General features: G+C 45.6%; 1 protein-coding gene across 3 annotated transcripts in view; it reads right to left on the bottom strand.

The window, feature by feature from the left end:
• The window catches only part of BTD (biotinidase), a 67987-nt gene continuing 46576 nt past the window's right edge, over positions 1 to 21411 (bottom strand). For 2 of the 3 annotated variants that reach the window (XM_061194701.1, XM_061194702.1), the window contains exons 2-4: positions 17085 to 17349; positions 12448 to 12597; positions 1 to 4276 (exon numbers count right to left, since the gene is read on the bottom strand). In XM_061194701.1, coding sequence (XP_061050684.1) covers positions 3104 to 4276; positions 12448 to 12597; positions 17085 to 17345 — 1584 coding nt within the window. In that variant the 5' untranslated portion in view covers positions 17346 to 17349 and the 3' untranslated portion in view covers positions 1 to 3103. Of the gene's footprint in view, positions 4277 to 12443; positions 12598 to 17084; positions 17350 to 21411 lie in introns of all 3 variants that reach the window. The other variant, XM_061194703.1, reaches the window with a different exon arrangement.

Here is a 21411-nt window from a genome sequence, read left to right as displayed (position 1 = left end):
TAAGATTTTAATAATTTCTTCAAAGAAGATATATGGGTGGCCAGTAAGCACTTAGAAAGATGTTCAGCGTTATTAGCAACTAGGGCAATGAAATCACAACCACGATGAGAAACCACAACCACTGAGATGGCTATGATTTTAACAAACAGACAATAACAAGCATTAGCAAGGATGTGGAGAAATTTGAATTCTTATACATTGCTAATAGGGATGAAAAATGATGCAGCCCCTTTGGAAAACAGTCTGTCTGACAGTTCCTCAAATAATTAAACATTGACTTGTATGACCCAGCAATTACACTCCTAGATATATACCCAAGGAATTGCAAACGTATATTCACATATAAACTTGTACATGAATATTCATGGCAGCATTATTCCTAATAGCCAAAAAGTGGAAACAACGCAATGTCCACTAACTTAATGGATAAACAAATGGGGTATATCTATACAATGAAATACTATTCAACCATAAGAAGGGAGAACTTATACATACTACACAAGGATAAACCTTGAAAACATTACACTAAGTGGAAGAAGGCAGGAACGAAAGGCCACATATTGTATGATTCCATTTATGTAAAATGTTCAGAATGGGCAAATCTGTAGAGATAGAAAGTGTATTAGTAGTTGCCATGGGATGGGGGGAGGGAGAATGGACATGACTGCTCGTGGTTACAGGGTTTCTTTTGGGGGTGAGGGCACTGAGCCGGCCGCCTGTGGGTCAGCACTGGCCCTGGTGGGTTTCCCTCAGCAGGGCTGTGGGCAGGCCCTCCTCTCGAGAGGCCATGGTGGGCACAGGGGCGGACAGGCTGCCAGCAGGCCGTGGCTTTACCTTCTCTAAGAACAGGACTTTTTAAGCCCATCGTTGTCTCTCACTCCCTCTGCGCGGAAGACCACAGAGAGGCGCAGCTGCACCCCCATGAGAAACCATACGGACAGCCGCTTCCCCCAGGCCTCATTCCACCAAAAATACACTGGGTGTCTGCCCCTGTGTTATGGTCAAGATCGCCATCTGCTTCCTGAGTTTCAGGATCACAGCTGACAGAAGCGTATCACAACCGTGAGTCATACGTGCCTTTTTTTTTTCCTGAAAATGATTTATTTTACTCATTTCCCCCCTGCCCTCCACTTTGTTCTGCCATCTGGCAACTACTTTTTATCATAAAAACCATAATTTCTTGTCCCCCTCATTTCTACTTCACGAGCAGTTAGTTAGTTCTGAATTGTCAGTAGATAGTGACTCGGGGAAAGTTCTCAGTACTCTGCTCAGAAGAGCAAAATGTGCACCCAGCAGGTGCTTCAAAAATGTTTGCTGGGTGAAGTAGCTCCACCAAGTCTGTGTTTAGGCCTGGCCTCTGTCTCTCTCTGGATGATTTGAATCATCTTGGCAGGAAGCAACAATATGCATTTCTGAGATGATTTCTGTTTCCCTGGAGCAGGGGCGGCCACATCCGGAGCCATGTGCCCCCTCCAGCTCGCCCCTCCCGGGTCTGCGTCAGCATCTGGTGGGAGAGGTCCCCGTCCCGTTCCGGGGGGACCTCCTGGGTTTCCTCAGGAATCCTGAGCTGTTCCTGCAAATTCCCTGAAGGCCGGCTTGACTCATTCTAGGACTTTGCAAGCAGGCAGTGAGTCAGCGGGTCTTTGCTTCTTTCCCACATGGATGATTGATTCAATACACATCCCACAAATGAGAAAACTGGGGCACAGCAAGGTTCAAATAAATAGTCGAGGTCTACGTAGTGAAGGGTAAACAGGGAGGCCAAGAAAGTAAAGCTGGTGAGCCTGACCCTAGGACCTTTATTATCCTGCCTAAAAGCCAGGAAGGGGTCTGGAAAGCCACACTGTGGGGGGAATGGGGAAAGAATTTCATTTTTTACTTCATGTAATTATGTGTAGATGTATGCATATACTGTTTTTAAAAACCTAATTTATAAAGGAGATGAAACTAAATAGCCACACATTGAAGAGGCAAATCACAGAAAGCTAACTATCCATTTTCTTTAAAAGCTACCGATTTTGCACCTTAAAAATGATCTGAAACAGTTACTAGGCATAGAGTCAAAGTGACTTTGAAATGTTGGATACAAATAATACAGACCAGTGGCCTAAAGAATGTCTTCACACACTGATATGATTTTGCACGTGCAGTCCATATTTTGGGAGGTCCTCGCTCTGTCCCTGGTGGGCTTTCCAAACACAGCTGTTGAGTGACTGAATAAAGACTAAGCGGGCCAAACCCCACACCGTTCCTGCAACCCGTCTGCAAAGAGAAGGCCCTGCCAGCGGACTGGGAATGAATTCCCAGCATCGTTCCACCCTGCACAGTTGTTGGGCAGCCGGAAGGCTCTTGCCCAGAGCTAATGTGATTTATTAAGGTGTCTGGAATCCCTGGATGAGACACGCTGTGCACAAGAACCCTATGACTCATCTGTTCCCATCGCTGCCCTCTCCTCAGCACTTTTTTCCAGCCTCTCTCTCCGGGGCACTGCACTCTTTCTTTCCAGTTATTCTGAGTCCTGCCTGACACATTCCGATCACTGACAGAAAGGCAGATGTGAGAAAAGCTTCCCTTCTATTTTTAAAAGCTGCCTCAGGATCCACATTGCTGATGCTGCTGGCGGCTCTGGCACAATCAGTGCGGGGGGATGAATTCTGGCCAACCAGAATGGAAAAGTCCCCATGGCAGCCATTTCTAACATGGCTTTTGCTCTGAGAGTTTGTTTCTTACCCTAGAAAATGTTTGAGGCTTCTGAAATACCTGTTTATCCTGGGTGTCACTTGATCAACAGCAAGAACACACACGAAACCTGCTGTTTTGTGGACATGTAAAATATAAACTGACATTTATTTTTGTTTGCGCTCTTAAAACAATTGTGTAATGGAAGATCTGCTGGAGGAAGACGTGGCTTGAAAAATAGAAATGTGAGTAGAAAATACCAGAAAATGTCTCACAAATTTGCGCTTAAGAGGAAAAGACACTGGCGAAATCTGTCTCCCTACCTCTTCCCATGGCTCCCAGGATGGGCTCTGGGGCGAAGAAGTGGTCCCGGTGCTGTGAGCTTTGGCCTGTGCCAGTGCAGGGGGAGCTCACCCCACACCCCCTAGTCCTTCTCATACAACCGCCCGTAGAGAGCTGCCGTCACCAGGCCGGAGGACAGTCCGCTCTTCCTCAGGAAATAGTGATCATTCTCCCAGCCCAGCTGGTCAGGGGTTTCCAGGGTCATCCCTGAGGTCAGAAGCATTGGAAAGATATAGGAGGTACTGAAGTTCCCCCACAGGTGAAACTCAAATATCCCCGCAGCCTCTGTGACCTCCTGCCCACAGGTTTCAAAGCCAAGACCGCCACACTTGACCAGGGCACAGACTTGAACGTAGTAAGTGCCGTGCACAGTGTGAAGGCCGTCAAAGACCCCCAGGGCATACAGCTCCTTGGACAGAGTGGGCCTCTGGTAAAGCAAATGACAGCAAAGGCCATTTGCACAGACTCGGAGGTAGCCTTCCTTGCCCCACACGGGAACCAGGGTGAAATTGTCATACATCATCTCAGAGTTAAACGTGGGAGGGGCATTCGTGTTCCATTTGGGGGCTCCATCACAGTGGACGTCCTGAGCATCCTTCTCAGAGTATGGATCCCCTGCCAAGATTTTTAAAAACTTACTATGGGATGGGTCCATTTTCCCTGTGGCATTCCCTGTACCAATGAGACCCTGTGGATTTTTGGCTACTTGGGCAATTATAAGGTGACCTTCAGGGCTTTCCATGTCATGGTGCCAAAAGGACTTCAGAGGGGCGTGTATGCCACTTCCCGTCATCCCCAGAGATGGATGGTGGATGTTCGCAGCCAGAAAGTTGACGCCAAAGGTGATGGCGAAACCTCTCTGAATCTGAATGGCTGCCAAGAGTGGGAGCTGGTTCATCCAGGCAGTCGGATACACGACATGCTTCACCTCTGAGTCTCTGAGGAGCCTGACAGCAGGGTCGAAGAACAATATGTCAAAGCAAGTGAAGATGCCAAACTTGCCAGCAAAGGGGGTATCAAAGGTGATGCGATCCACTTCCAGGGGGGTATTGAACGCTGCTTCAAAGTAGAGGTTTTGTTTGCGGTAGCTGTCAACCAGGGTTCCATTACTGCTGAACACCACGTTCGTGTTATACTGGTATCTGCCATCATTTGGGCACCCTGGGTCACTGCTATGACAAGGCTGCTTTGTCCCAAGATTGGCCACCAGGAACATCTCTCCCTTGACAGCCATACAACTCAGGCGCTGGAGGACCTAGAGGGAAAAAAAAAAAGTGTAAATAAAGGAAATTTTTAAACCCTGCCTTTTTCTTACAATTTTAAAATAGTACCTGTATTGTATGGATAATATATAAATAGCTATCATAAATCAATAAGAAAAAAGTAACCACTACTGAAAGCGTGCAAAGGATATGAACAGGTGGTTCCTAGATGAACAAATACAAACGGCCAACACACATTGACAAGATGCTCAGTCTCAGTAGTAGTAAGGAGATACAAATTAAAATGATAATGAGGTATCACTTTTCACCTCTATAAGATTGGCAAAAATTAGAAAGACTATTCTATCTTGCATTGACCAAAGGATGGGCAAACAGGCACTCATGCGCTATTACTGGGGATGCAAAGTGCAATCAAAATCTTTTAAAGGGAAAACTTGGTGCTCTTTAAAAAGTAATTTTAAAAGTGCTTATCTTGGGAGGCTCCAATCAATATGGCGGAGTAGAAGGACATGGAGCTTACCTCCTCCCACAAATACATCAAAAATACATCTAGATCTGGAACAATTCTCACAAAATACCTACTGAACGCTGGCAGAATATCTCCAACACCCAAAATCGCAAGAAGGATCTCCACACAACTGGGTAGGGCGAAAGAAAAAAAGGGAATTGGGACAGGACTTGTGACCCTGGGAGGTAGTTGTGAAAGAGAAAAGGTTCCCACACTCTGGGAAGCCCCTTCACTGGAGAGGAGGATCAGCCAGGCCACTGCCCTGCGCTCCTCAGCCTGAGACGCGCATCCACTGGTACGTGCTGGGGCTGGGTGCTGGAACTCGGGCTTCAGAGGACAGACCTGGGGAGAGCACTGCGGTTGGCTGCAGAGACAGCCTGAAGGGGCTGGAGTGTGGTACGGGCTGCAACCAGCGGTATACATGGAGGAAGGCCGGGCCCTCCATAGAAGCGAAGAGCCTTTGTTAAGGAGCGCGGAAGGGAGGGGCGAGCCTGCCATAGTAGCCTCACTTTTGGCATACTCATGGCAGGCGTGTGCCACCATTGAAACCCCATTGTCAACACGCATGTCAGCAAAGCGAGGGGTGGGGCCCACCACAGCAGCCGCTTTCTCCATGCGCTCCTCTACGAGCTCCGGGAGCGCGCTAGTGGGTTGCCCACATGCAGAGGCGGGACTGAAATCTGAGCCCTCTCCCTGCGGCTGTGCAGATTTACCCTACTGGCGCCTGCTTTGTAAACTCAGTGCCTGAGGGACACCCAAGTGGACAATGGGTACTCCCATGGCTGGCACAGGACTGGCCTTAGCATCTGTGGGCTTTGTGGGTGCATGTACATAGAGGCTGGGCCAGGGTCTGGGCTGCTTCCATAGCTCCCACAGCAGGTCCAGGTGTGTGACTACTGCAGTCTTGGTACCTGACTTCAATGGATTTGCAGTGGTAGCCTTGTGAAAACAATGCCTGAGGGACATCAGGGCTGACTGACAGCATTCCCAAGGTTGAGATGGGGCTGAAGGCAGTGCCAACAACAGTGTACTTTGTAAGCATACAACAGGTGACACCACAGAGCACCCTCATGGGTGAACAGCTCTGGCAGAGGAATATTCAGTGGGTCCTCTCCCAGTGGGAGTGCTCCAATCCTGCCTACTTCGTACCCCAGCTCAGAAATGGATCCTAGGGGCTTCTACTCCAACAACTAGGGAGCAGACCCTGCTCAATACCCAGTGCAGGCTCTGGTCACCACAACACCACCACACCTCCTATCAAGGGCATAACGGCCAGCACACACTGAGGAAAGAGGTCGCAGGCATTCATAGTGAAAACAGCCTTCATACCAAAAAATATTAAACCCACACAGGCTACACAGGGACACTCCCACATAAAAATAGCCTTCCAGGACCACAGTAGATAATTGTTTCTCCCAAACTCACAGAGTAAGAGAAACATAAGTAAAATAAAGAAGCAGAGGAGCCATTCCAAATTAAAAGATCAAGAGAATTCCCCTGAAAGAACAAACAATGAAACAGATCTCTTTAACAGACACCAAGTTCAAAAAGGAGATAATGAAAATACTAAAGGAATTAAGAAGGACTATTGATAGAAATGCAGATTACTGTAAAAAGGAACTAGAAACTATAAAGAGGAGCTAAGAAAAATTAGAAAACTCATTTGCCCAGACAAAAGCTGAGCTAAAGGCAATGAACAGCAGATTGAATAATGCAGAAGAACAAATAAATGATCCAGAAGATAGAATAATGGAAATCACTCAATCAGAACAGCAGACAGAAAGCCAGATACAAAAAGATGAACGCAATATAAAAGACCTATGGGATAATATAAAACATGCCAATCTACACATAATAGGGATTCCAGAGGAAAAGAAAGAGAAAAGGGGATCGAAAATGTATTTGAAGAAATTACGGCTGAACACTTCCCAAACCTAAAGAAAGAAACAGGTACAGGAAGCACAGAGGGTCCCAAACAAGGTGAACCAAAACAGACCTACACCAAGACATACTATAATTAAAATGGCAAAAGTTAAAGATAGAGGATTCTAAAGGCAGCAAGAGAAAAACAGAGTTAATTACAAGGGAACCCCCATAAGGCTACCAGCTGATTTCTCTACAGAAAAGCTGCAGGCCAGAAGGGAGTGGCAAACTGCAACCTAGGATACTCTATCCTAAGCTGCAACCTAGGATACTCTACCTAGCAAGATTATCATTTAGAATAGAAGGAGAGAGAAAGACTTTCCCAGACAAGCAAAAGCTAAAAGAATACAGCAGTAGTAAACCTATCCTAAGGGAAATATTGAAAGGTCTTCTCTAAATAGAAAAGAAGAAGGAATCTATAGGAAAGAGGAAAATCACAATTGGAAAATAAATCACTTAAATAAGCCAGTACACAGATTAAAAAAAAAAATTCTGTGAAAGCAATGATAACCACAATGAACAGCAAACAGATGAATATGAAGGTGTAAAATCATAAATAATTAAAATCATAAAATGTGAAAGAGGAGAATATGAAAATGTAGATTATTTTTCTAGAATGTGTTTCAGTCTATATGACTACCAGTCTAAAGCAATTAGATATAGGAAAGGGTTAACGTACTTGAAATACAGGGTAACCACAAATCAAAAACATACAATATATTCACAAAAACCAAAAAGAAGAGAACATAAGCATAATACAAAAGAAAATCATCAAACCACAAAAGGAAAAAGAAAAAGGAACAAAGAAGAAATTAAAAAATCAAGGAGAAAACAAGTTCTAAAGTGGCAATAAATTCATATCTATCAATAATTACCTTAAATGTCAGTGGACTAAATGCTCCAATCAAAAGACACAGAGTGGAAGACTGGGTTAAAAAACAAGAGCCTACAATATGCTGCTTACAAGAGACTCACTTTAGGGCAAAGGACACACATAGATTGAAAGTGAGGGGGTGGAAAAATATTTCATGCAGACAGAAATGACAGGAAAACAAGGGTCACAATACTCATATCAGACAAAACGGATTTTAAAACAAAGGCCATAAAGAAAGATAAAGAAGGACTCTATATAATGACAAAAGGATGAATAAAAGAAGAAGATATTACACTCATCAACATATATGCACCCAATACAGGAGCAGCCAAATACATAAAACAAATACAGACATAAAGGGAGAAACTGACAGGAGCACAATAATAGGAGACTTTAACACCCCACTCACATCAATGGACAGATCTTCTAGACAGAAAATCAATATGGCAACAGAGATCCTAAATGATACAATCAAACAGTTGGATTTAATTGATATTTTCAGGACATTAAATTTTTAAAAAATGCATTCTTTTCAAGTGCACATGGAACACTCTCTAGGATTGACCACATACTAGGGCACAAAATAAGCCTCAACTAATTTAAGAGGATAGAAATTATTTCAAGCATCTTTTCTGACCACAATGGCATGAAACTAGAAATCAACCACAGAAAAAGAAATGAGAAAAAAACAATTACATGGAGACTAAACAACATGCTGCTAAAAAACCAATGGGTCAACAATGAAATCAAAGAAGAAATTAAAAAATACCTTGAGGCAAATGACAATGAAAACACAACCATACAAAATCTATGGGATGCAGCAAAAGCAGTTCTTAGAGGGAAGTTCATAGTGATACAGGCCTTCCTCAAAAAACAAGAAAAATCTCAAACAAACAACCTAACCTACCACCTAAAAGAATTAGAAAAAGAAGGGCAAACAAAACCTAAAGTCAGCAGAAGGAAGGAAATAATTAAGATCAGAGAGGAAATGAATAAAATGGAGATTAAAAAACAATAGAAAAAAATCAATAAAACCAAGAGCTGGTTCTTTGAAAGGGTAAACAAAATCAACAAACCTCTGCTCAGGCTCACCAAGAAGAAAAGAGAGGGGACCCAAATAAACAAAATACGAAATGAAAAAGGAGAAATAACAACCAATACTGCTGAAATACAGAAAACCATAAGAGAATACTATGAACAATTATACACCAACAAATTGGACAACTTAGAAGAAATGGACAAGTTTCTAGAATCATACAGCCCACCAAAACTGAATCAAGAAGAAATAGATAATTTGAACAGACTGATCACTACAAGTGAAATAGAATCTGTAATAAAAAAAAAGAAAAGAAAACTTCCTACAAACAAAAGTCCAGGACCAGATGGCTTCACTGGGGAATTCTGCCAAACATACAAAGAATAACTTATACTGATCCTTCTCAAACTCCTCCAAAAGATTGAAGAGGAGGGGCCACTCACAAAGACATTCTATGAAGCCACCATCGCCCTGATACCAAAACCAGACAAAGCCACTACCAAGTAAGAAAATTACAGGCCATTATCTTTGAGGAATATAGATGCAAAAATTCTCAACAAAATATTAGCAAACTGAATCCAACAACACATAAAAAAGATCATGCTCCACAACCAAGTTGGCTTCATCCCAGGGTCACAAGGATGGTTCAATATACGCAAATCAATGTGATACATCACATCAACAAAAGACAAAAAACACATGATCATCTCAATAGATGCAGAAAAAGCATTTGATAAAATTCAACATCCATTCATGAAAAAAACTCTCACCGAAGTGGGTATAGAGGGAACATATCTCAACATAGTAAAAGCTTTTTATGACAAACCCACAGCCAATGTAATACTCAAAGGTGAAAAGCTGAAAGCCTTCCTGCTAAAATCTGGAACAAGACAAGGATGCCCACTCTCACCACCTGTATTCAACATAGTATTGGAAGTCCTAGCCACAGCAATCAGACAGGAAAAAGAAATAAAAGGTATCCGAATTGGAAGGTAAGAGGTAAAACTGTCATTATGTGCAGATGACATGATACTATATATATATATAGTCTATAGTAACACTAAAGACTCCACACAAAAACTACTAGAACTGATAAATGAATTCAGCCAGGTAGCAGGATACAAGATTAACATACAGAAATCAGTTGCATTTCTCTACACTAAAAATAAATTATCAGAAAGGGAATGTAAAAAAAAAAATCCCTTTTAAAAAGCACATCAAAAAAAAAAAAAAAAACTTAGGAATAAACCTGACCAAGGAGGTGAAAGACTTATATGCTGAGAACTATAAAACATTAATAAAGGAAACTGAAGATGATTTAAAGAAATGGAGGGACTTTCCAGGTGGCACAGTGGTTAAGAATCAGCCTGCCAATGCAGGGGACACGGGTTCGAGCCCTGGTCTGGGAAGATCCCACACGCCGCGGAGCAACTAAGCCCGTGAGCCACAACTACTGAGCCTGCACTCTAGAGCCTGCAAGCCACAACTACGAGCCTGCGAGCTGCAACTACTGAAGCCTCCGTGCCTAGAGCCCTTGCTCTGCAACAAGAGAAGCCACTGAAATGAGAAGCCCGCGCACCACAACGAAGAGTAGCCCCCGCTCGCCACAACTAGAGAAAGTCCATGTGCGGCAATGAAGACCAAACACAGCCAAAAATAAATAAATAAATTTTAAAAAAATAATTTAAAAAAATAAAGAAATGGAAAGATATCCCATGCTCTTGGATTGGAAGAACTAATATTGTTAAAATGGCCATACCACCCAAAGCAATCTACAGACTTAATGCAATCCCTATCAAATTACCCATGACATTTTTTCACAGAACTAGAACAAATAATCCTAAAATTTATATAGAACCATAAAAGACCCAGAATTGCCAAAGCAATCCTGAGGAAAAAGAACAAAGCTGGAGGCATAACCCTCCCAGACTTCAGACAATATTACAAAGCCACAGTAATCAAAACAGTGTGGTCTTGGCACAAAAACAAACATATGGATCAATGGGACAGAACAGAGAGCCCAGTAATAAACCCACACATCTACAGTGAGTTAATCTTCAACAAAGGAGGCAAGAATATACAATGGAGAAAAGAGAGTCTCTTCAGCAAGTGGTGTTAGGAAAGCTGGACAGCCACATGTAAATCAATGAAGTTAGAACACATCCTCACACCATACACAAAAATAAACTCAAAATGGCTTGAAGACTTAAATGTAAGACATGACACCATAAAACTCCTAGAAGAGAACATAGGCAAAACATTCTCCGATAGAAATTGTACCATTGTTTTCTTAGGTCAATCTCCCAAGGCAACAGAAATAAAAGCAAAAATAAACAAATGGGACCTATTCAAACTTTATAAGCTTTTCTACAGCAAAGGAAACCGTAAACAAAACGAGAAGACAACCTACAGACTAGGATAAAATATTTGCAAATGATGCGACTGACAAGGGCTCAATTTCCAACATACACAAACAGCTCACACAACAACAAAAAAACAACCCAATCGAAAAATGGGCAGAAGACCTAAACAGACATTTCTCCAAAGAAGACATACAGATGGCCAACAGGCACATCAAAAGATGCTCAACATTGCTAGTTATTAGAGAAATGCAAATCAAGACTACAATGAGGTAGCACCTCACACCGGTCAGAATGGCCATCATTAAAAAGTCTACAAATAACAAATGCTGGAGAGGGTGTGGAGAAAAGAGAACCCTCCTGCAGTGTTGGTGGGAATGTAAATTGGTGCAGCCACTGTGGAAAACAGTGTGGAGGTTCCTCAAAAAACTAAAAACAGAACTACCACATGATCTAGCAACCCCATTCCTGGGAATATATCCAGACAAAACTATAATTCAAAAAGAAACATGCATCCCTGTGTTCACAGCAGACTACTCACAGTAGCCAAGACATGGAAACAATCTAAATGTCCATCGACAGATGAATGGATAAAGAAAATGTGGTATGTGTGTATAGATATATACACATATACATATATACATACACACAATGGAATACTACTCAACCATAAAAAGAATGAAATAATGCCATTTGCAGCAACATGGATGGACTTAGAGATTATCATACTAAGTGACGTAAGTCAGAAAGAGAAAGACAAATACCTTTGATATCATTTATATGTGGAATCTAAAATATACATAAATGAACCTATCTATGAAACAGAAAGAGACTCACAGATATAAAGAACAGTCTTCTGGTTGCCAAGGGGGGCTGGGGAGGGATGAATTGGGAGTTTGGGATTAGCAGATGCACTACTATATATAAAATAGATAAACAAGGTCCTACTGTATAGCACAGGGAACCATATTCAATATCCTGTGATAAACCATAATGGAAAAGAATATAAAAAATAGTGAATATATGTAAGTATAACTGAATCACTTTGCTGTACAGAAGAAATTAACACAACATTGTAAATCAACTGTACTTCAGTAAAAATAATAAAATTTAAAAATAAAGATGTCAGTATCTATGAGATGCATAGAAAAGAATATAGGTGGATGCACTGATGGCAGTTTGTCTAGAAAGGGAGGTGGATGAGGGATGGGGTGTGGTGAAGGTGGGCTTTCATTCTTTTAACTTTGATTTGTTGTAGAAGCATATATTCATGCATTTCTTGTGTGATTAACAAATAGAACGATCCACAGATGAGTAAATGCCTCATAATAGCAGACATTCTTTAAGTGAATGACTGTGGCACATGGAGCTCGGGTTTGGTTCTCAGGCCCCTAAGGGCTCCTGTCAGTCTCATTCAACATGTCCTGGCTCTTGGCCCCTGGCTTGGTTCATCTCCATGAGCCTCCCACCTCCTGAGGAGGAAGGCTGGTCCCCTTACATACTTCCGTGTCATTGAATCGGTGGGGCTCCAGGCATGGGTTCCACCTGACCAGGTGGGGAGAAGGCATGAAGTCCAAAAATGGGTAAATGGATGTTCTTGTAAAGTTGAATCCATGGATGCCATCTTCTGGAAACACTATAATCTGTACACCCTGCAAGTCAAAACATCAGAGAATAGTCCGTTAACAGATAACGGGAAGCACCCCTTCATTCCTCTGACAGCCGTCCTGCAGCTGCTCTGAACCAGGAACCACAGAGGTCCAGACGTGGTAGCTGGGCTCGGCAGGGATCTGAGCCTTGGGGGAGCTGTCTCACTTGGCCTAACTCTGAGGGAAGAAAGACAAAGTCTTCTAGGGACCAGCACCGTACCGAGGGCTGGTCAGGGAAGAAGGTTACAAGTGAGTCTGGCTGAAGGGAGCAGGAGTTTGGAGGGGTTTGGAGTTGGTGGTGGTGCCATGGGAGATGGAGCAGCGACTGTAACAGGCCTGAGTATCAGGCTCAGCAGATGTGCTACCGCTAGTCTGGTGGGTGGTTTTCAACCTTCATTGTGCTTCTAAATCAGACAGGGGACTTCTGAAAACACAATCTTTGTTTAGCGGTGATGCTTGGGCCCATCCCTAAAAAGTCTGCTTCAGTCAACTGTGGGTGGGGTCCTGGCAACAGGTCCCCACGTGATTCTAACGGGCCCCAGTGGGCTGGTGGGTGAAAGTCAAGTGCACTGATTTCAGCATAGGAACCAGGACTTGCTCTAACTTGCCTTAGGAGTTAGGAGACTCCCGTCAGAGCCCTGACCGCCCTACAGGCCTTCTCCCACAGCTGGAGACACTGGGGGTCCTTGCCTGTGACAGCCCCAGGCTCCCTGTGACAGCGGCAGCAACCTGAGGAAACCCAAACAAACAGGGCAGCCCTCAGCTCCCAGCGCCAGGGCCCCTTCGGCTGCCGCTCTTCACTTACTCGGCTGAAAATGTTAAGCCCGGGGCAGCATCACCCCACAGTGAAAGGTGGAGGAGGATGGCAGAGCAAGCATGAATAATCTAAAATAACAGGCAATTTGAGTCACTATTTCTGGAATGCACTGCAAACTCCTTATAATTTTTTTCCTGGTTATAAAAAAATTTTCAAAAGTTTAAGTGTAGAAAATTTGGAAAAGACAACATAAAGGAAGAATTCATAATCCTATATCATGAAGATACTTATTGTTAACATCTTGCCTATTTTCATTGTTTCCCCCTCTCTGTATAGGTGTGTGCCTGTATAATTGAGACAATAATAAACAAATGGTTTTCCATCTTGACTCTCTCACTACAGAGCATCAAGACTACAAAGATACCTTCAGAAATATCACTTGTATTATATGCTGGATTATATTTAAGAGGATACCACAGTTTATCCTCTGTTATTGGGCATTTGAATTGTTCCCAACATTCTGTAATAAAAAAACTGTGTTGACCATCTGCGTACAGGGTGCCCAAAACACTTCCTGAATGAGCATTGTACACAAATCTTTGATTGGAACTCTGATTATTTCTTTAGAATAAAGCCTTATAAGTGAAAATACTGAGTCAAGTGTATGAAAAATTTTAAATTCTTAATATACGTTGCCAAGTAGCTTTCCAGAAAGCTTACAGCAATGTACACTCCCTCCAGCAGAATATGAGGCTGGTCATCTTATTGCACATTAGAAAGAAAAATTATCACAAACTTGGAAATAAAGCAAGACGAAGAATTTATGTATACATTCTTTGTATACGTATATCTTTCTACAATATACCAGGGTACTGACAAGCACACTCAAGGATTATTCATCTAGTGAATGTATCACTGTTTGACTTTGCTATTTAATAAAAGATCACCCTAAACATGACAGTTTTATTGCCCTGTAGGACATTAGCCCGTTTTGTATCTATTAGCAGATTCATTTCAACATTCATTTGACTGATGGATACACTCACATCTGTTCCTCAAGTTATCTTTTGAACCAGCTTTACCATCTTACTGGTTCCTGAGTTAATTAATGAGTTAAATAAGAGCTTTGACATATGTCCATTCTTCTCTATGTGTAAGAGTCATGTTTCTAACTTTTTGAAAATTATACTTGGACACATGTTTTCCTTTATTAAAAACACAACTTTGAAAGCACTGAATGGTTTCCTATGGACATTAACCATTATGGATACATATTAGATTAATATTAAAATTAAATTGCATTTCCTAATATACATCTGCCCAGAATGAGGACTCAGACTTGAGCCGGGACAGAACTTGGGGTCTGATGTGATTACCCATCCATTCTAGGGAGGAATTTGCATTCCTGATAAAGGGCTTGAGCAGTTTTCTGACAGACCAGTGAGCTCAAGAACTCCTGGGGAATTCCGGGTGCCAACCCAGCTGACCACCCAGCCTAATATCTTTAAGCGTAACTCCTTTTCTTCCCTGTAAATGAGAGAACTCATTTAATTGGCCTGCAGGAACCTCTGCCCTTATAGCAAGTTTGATATAAAACTTTGACACATGCATGGCATCAACCTGTGTTAGAGGTTACTTTAACACATATAACCACGTAGGGGAGCCAAGATGTCTGTAAGCCCTAAAAATGACTGGATCAACAGCTGTTGTCCCTGCTCCTGGACCACAAACAGAGAAGGAATGATGCCTGCAGGCAGCATGGGTTCAAGAAAAACATGTTATATGTTTCATTGGGGGGCAGGTTATTAAAATGCGGGGGAAAACTGCAGTCACAGTCTCTGGGTTTCAGTGTGGCATCTGCCAAGTGTCTCAGCATGGTCTTGTGGAAGGATGGAGAAGAAGGGGGTGACATTTCAGCTGCCCGCAAGCCAACACCTTCGTGCCGAGAACGGACCTGTGTCAGGAGGAGGCCTGCGGGCACGGGCTGGGATGGTTTTACACCGGCTTCAGTGCAGACACAAATGAGGTATGTCCCAGAAGTGTGAATGACGTGAAGGTAACTGATACGCAGGATGTCTGTCAGTAAAGACCCCCAAATAGCCCACCAGGATGAAATTCAATGGCATAAATGTGAGGCTTTGTTCTCGGGTTAAATAAATTAACCTAACAAGTACAGGACAGCGTGTGTGTCTGTGTGAAAAGGGCTCAGGAGCTTTGGCTGACAGCAAGCGCCTGATGAACCCACAGCAAGGTGTGGCTGCCAAAAGCTTTCCTTCTGGGGACAACACGTAGAATGAGCATGGTGGCAGGTTTCCCCCGTCCTGCCCTCGACAAAACCGCGTGCAGCTCAGGGCAGGGACGTAACCCGGAAAGTCTTGGGGGACAGGGCTGGAACCGCATCCCTCCGGGAACTGTGGGTGGGACTGGAGAGACAGCCTGGGAGACATGCTGGGGCCGTCCTCAGATCTGGGAAAGATGGCGTGTGTGGGATGGGATTCAGTCTGTTCTGTTTGGCCAGGAGGACAGGACGATGGGTGGCAGTTACAGGGAGGCTGATTGTTGCCCATGGAAAGGAAGCCCTTTCCAGACGTTCCCACTGTCCTCAAGTGGGCAGTGAGTCCTGGGCCACTGGAGGCGTCCAGGGGAAGCTGGACGTCGGGTTGGGGAAAAAAAGAGCAGTGTCACCCATCAGAACAGCTGGACCGGCCTTTAAGCGCCCTTCCAACATTTGTGTGTTACATATATAGGGACTACAGGCTACATTTTAAAAGGTAGCGATGGCCAGTGGTTGTCCAGGAAGTGCTGACCACCCTGAACGGAGACGGGGGCTGTTCAGGCAGGACCTGCAGGCACCACAGGTCTGCCCGCTGAACTCACAGACGCGGGCCGCTCTGCTCGCAGGGAGCCCACATGCTGTCCCGGCAGGGCGGAGCGGGGCTTCCTCCAGCAGCCGGGCGGGTCCCCCGCCCCCGCCGGGGCTCAGGGCCAGACTGCCCTCCCAGCAGGCCATTTTCCTACGGAGACTTCTGGCTCCCACACCTCCCCGTCTGCCCCACCCTTCCCGGCAGGAGCGGAAAAGGGGCCGCTCAGGAAGCCTTCACAAAGGCGGCACCTGCGTCCTTTGTCCGCTGGGCTGGGTTCTGTCTGGACTGAGCTCTCAGGCCGTTCGGGGTCTGGCGCGGGGACCAGAAAGGAGCCCCACGTCATCGGGAGGCAGCAAACGCAGCTCTGGGGCCGCTTACTACTTTAGTTATCTCTGAAAGCCTCCGAGAGCATAAGAGGCCATCGTGCCTGCTGGCTTTCAGATGTTTCTGCACATCTGAATCCACCGGGGAACCTTAAAAAATCCCAGTGCCCCGGCGCACTCCCCAACTGACTCTGCAGGCGTGGGAGCTGGGCAACCACGTTTGTTTACAAGCAACCGAGCGGTTCTTCTGGCACCACCACGTGCCTGGCCCTGGGCTTCCCAGGCTGGAGGGGAAGCATCACCTGGGGAATCTTGCTAAAATGTACACTCTGACTCAGCAAGTCTAGGGCAGGCCCCAAATTCTGCACTCCTCCCAACCTTAGAGGGTCTGCTGGTGCTGCAGACCAGCCTCTCAGTAGCGGGACTCCAGCCGACTGACTCATTCAGCTCATCTTTACTGGCCGGGCTGATTTCCCAGAGGGAACGCAACACCAAGGGCTAATCTACACTGCTCTGCGAACAAGCTGACCCGGGAGCACTTCTTGCCTTTTGGGCCGCGATCATCACTTGCTGTTCATAGATGTCGAGGTTCTGGTTCATGAGCTCCAAGGCCTGCTCGCGGCTGGTGAGGGCCAGCGGGTTCGGGCTCAGGATGGACCGGTGCTCGTACACGGCAGCCACGTACTGGGCAGCCTGGTGACGCTCAGCCGGGCAGCGCTCCTCGGCCTGGACCCCCAGGGCAGCCACGCAACAGCCGCAGAGGAAAAGAGCGAGCTGATGGCTGGCTCCAGACATAATGCAGACCATCAATCTAGAACGTAATGGGGCAAGGAGAAAACAGCTGAATCCAGAATCCTGCCAAGATTGGGACTGGCGCAGCTGTGATTTATTAATCCCAGCAATCAGACTCACCGGCTGTGATGCTGCAGCTCCAAGAGTTTGTTTCAGGTTCCTAAAAAGAGGGTATGTGTTTCTCTCCAAACACGTAGCGAGTTACATTTAAAATGGCTCACTGTGTTAACAGTCTGGTTTTAGAACATTTCCACAACAGACCCAATGTTTGCCACGATTTGCTTCCCCAGCAGGACTCTTCTAGTTGCACACTTCAGATTTAGGCAATAACTATTCTAATTATTTTAGATAATTCTGTGATATACTCCACACCCCACCGCCTGCCCTCAACACACACAAACATACTACAGGTCAGCCATCTATACCAGCTGTGACTGTTGTGATCCTAATAATACAGCTCGGCTATCTTAGCCATAAAAACCTGATGGATCACAATTCTTCCTGCCTTTCTTTGGTTAGTAATGAATATAAGGCGTAAGCCTCCCTTTACCCAGCACCACATTCTTTAACTTGGTGCAGAGAAACTGCTGACTTCTACTTAAATGCCAGTTTATGGACAGTCAAAAAGAAGTCTCCCCATCAAAGCATGACTTTTTCCCCCTCCTTGAACTTGAGAATTGCCATTGCATACCATCACCTTCTCAACCTCTGTCTCTGGGACTCCAAAACTCCTGCTCAAAAAAAGCATACTCATTTGGAAATAAAATCCTTTTGCAGTAATAAAATGCAACTTTCTAGAAAATAAACTAGAATTTGCTAGAAAGTAAACTCAGCTTTGTAGCTTCTACCGTAAGAGATTAGAAGTAAACTTACAATGACACTTCTGTGTGCCTTTTTTCCCCAAGAATAGGCATTTTAATTTCTAAAAGTTATGTGTCACTGGGTGTTTTTACACACAGTTCTGCCTTGAAAATCGGCCTGGCCTCCCAGCCACAGTCCCTCCCCAAGCACACAGACTTGCCAGGCAGTGCCAAGGCCAGGGCTCCATGCTCCGTGGAGATGTGCCCGGGCCGACCAATTGCCCAGGAATCCAACTAAACGTCAAGACAGCGGAGACAAATCGAGGAACCACATTGCTGCTCTTTAAAGACAAAATGCCACCCTGCCCAAGTCTGACTCAGAGCCCCCGTGTTTGCATTTCAAAACCAGACCCTCCGGGCCCCCACGAATTTCTTTTTCTCTCAAAGTTCCACAAACAAAAGCAACCATACCTAGGTTCAGCAGCAGACCACGAACTCGGGGTGCTCAGTCAGAATCCCCGCAAACTCAGGTACTTCTCAGGGTGGGCAGCACTCTCCATCCCAACCCCGCCCCGTCTCAAACTGTCACTTCTTTCCTCAGGGAAGAAATGTTCCATCCAAATGCCAGGCCCCGGGGTGTGCTGCCGCCCGTCTGGGGCACTGTGGGCAGTGTTGGAAGATCAGAACAAGAGGCCTTTGACTGAGCGGCCATGAGCTTTTGAGTAGAAACGCAAGTATAACTGATAAGCTCTCTTATCTGAATTTTGCCTCTGAAGACCAGCAAGGAATAATTTTGTTTTGAATTTTATTTTATTTTATTTTTTTTATACAGCAGGTTCTTATTAGGTATCTATTTTATACATATTAGTGTATATATGTCAATCCCAATCTCCCAATTCATCCCCCCAGCCCCGCTTTCCCCCTTGGTGTCCAAACGTTTGTTCTCTACGTCTGTGTCTCTACTTCTGCCCTGCAAACCGGTTCATCTGTACCATTTTCTAGGTTCCACATATATGCGTTAATATACGGTATTTGTTTCTCTCTTTCTGACTTCCTTCACTCTGTATGACAGTCTCTAGGTCCCAGCAAGGAATAATTTTTAAAGTCTCAAAATCTGTTTCCCACTCCAGCTCTGGTTTCAGAATGATGACAATGGGGAGTGGTTTGAGGGGAAAACTTTCATCTTCAGAGTCAAATTCGCAATATTTCTAAAGTATAAGGCCGTGGCCTCACTAAGACAGGGGGAAACAAGGCCGGGTGGTGGGGGGAGCACATGAACCAGGACCAGGTGGGGGCAGGTCAGGAGGTCCTGGAGCTGAGAGCGACGTTTGCAGGGTTCTCCTTCCTCAGCTAAGAGCTGCATGCCACTGATGTGGGGACAAAGAACATTCGTTTAAACCTCAGGGACTGGGCTTCCCTGGTGGCGCAGTGGTTAAGAATCCGCCTGCCAATGCAGGGGACATGGGTTCGAGCCCTGGTCCGGGAAGATCCCACATGCCGCAGAGCAACTAAACCCGTGCGCCACAACTACTGAGCCCGCATGCCACAACTACTGAAGCCCACGCACAGCAACGAAGACCCAACGCAGCCATAAATAAATAAATAAATAAATAAATAAAATCTCAGGGCCTTGCAGTCCAGCAAAACAAGGAAATTGCGGAACCAGCAAGACATCCCCTTTCTTTCTACTTTGAGAAAATAAATTTAGATTATTTACAAAAAGAGCCTGGTAGGAGAGCCGTGAGTGGCAATCATTTCTGCGTGAACAGACGTAGGTCAATAATAAGGGGTTATGCAGATTCAGCCAGATATTCCCCCTTGAAAGAAGCAAGCCTAATGAGGTAGGAGAGAATGAGTCATTAAAATAAAAATAGGCACCAGAGTGCACCCTTGCTGAAGAGTGGTGTTCTGGTTTTCCCTCTTTATGTGGCAGGGGCTTTGAAAGGCCTGGATGGCAGCAGGGGGTGCTGGCAGGCGACAGGATGCAAGGGCGCAGGTGGCCCGGCGCTGGCTCAGGACGGCGCTCACGGGGTGGCTGAGGGGCCAGGGTCTCCCTGGGAGTCACAAGGTTCTTGGCGATCCAGCAACGGATCCACCTGCAGAGCAGGGCAGGGCCTGGACCATAAACAGAATGGTGGCTGGAGATCTGTGCTCAGTCTGAAAAGCTAGCTACGAACCTCCTTCCATCGTAGGCATTTGACGGGAGTCTAAACTCCAGGAAGGGCCCAGCGCGAAGGCACCACTGAGGTGACAATGTGCCCCCACATCCTGCGTCCTGTGCTCCACTGAGGCGGGGGCGGGAGACGGCAGGGCCGGGAGGGCGCTCACTTCAACATCCACGTGGTACCCGCCTGTGCCAGACGCAGGTGCAGGCGTCGGGGACCCAGCGCTGAAGGCGCCTAGCCCTACCGAGTGGACCCTCCCCATGTATGCGGACACTGCCACAATCAACACAGATCATCCCCCCACTCATGATGGTTCGACTTTACGATGGTGCGAAAGCCATATGTGTTCAGTGGAAACCGTGCTCAGAATTCAGAATGTGGACTTTCCCTGGGGGACCGACTGCAGTACGACCCTCTCTCTGATCCTGGGCAGGGCAGCTGCAGCCCCCAGTCACGGGGGTGAACAACCGACACACTGACAACCATCCGGACCCGCACTCCATCCTGTTTTTCCCTTTCAGTACAGTATTCCATAAACTCCATGAAACAGTCAACCCTTTATTATAAACTAGGCCTTGTGTTAGAGGGTTCTGCCCACCTGCAGGCTCATGTGAGTGTTCTGAGCACGTGTGAGGTGGGCGGGGATGAGCTGGGATGTCCGGGAGGCTGCGTGTATCTAATGCATTTTTGACCTATGATATTTTCAACTCACGATGGGTTTATTGGGACGTTAACCCTGTTGTCATTGCCAACTGACTGCACCTAAAGTGTCATTTGGCAATAAGTACGAAGGAGCCATAAAGACGGGGAGGGGGCAGGGAGGGCCTGGCGTGGGTGGGGGTAGGTTTTAGACCAGGAAGAGCTCCAGGAGAAGCCGGCGTCCGAAGAAGGTGCGAGAGGAGGCCCGTGGGTGCCGGGGGAAGAGGGTTCCAGGCAGAGGGGTGCTCGCTCAAAAGGCCCGAGTGGGAGCTTTCGGGTGGTTCAAGAAACAGCCAGGAGAGCAGTGGGCTGGGACCAGGGACCAGGGACCACGGAAGGCGGCAGAAAATGAAGTCAGAGGGAGATAACCGGCAGCTCCCACAGCCGCCCCACCCTCTTCCAGCCTCATCTCCGTGG

Source organism: Eubalaena glacialis, chromosome 6 (genome assembly GCF_028564815.1).
Source record: "Eubalaena glacialis isolate mEubGla1 chromosome 6, mEubGla1.1.hap2.+ XY, whole genome shotgun sequence".
NCBI lineage: Eukaryota > Metazoa > Chordata > Mammalia > Artiodactyla > Balaenidae > Eubalaena > Eubalaena glacialis.
The sequence above is the reverse complement of the archived record's forward strand: the minus strand, read 5'-3'. Positions and strand labels throughout refer to the sequence as shown.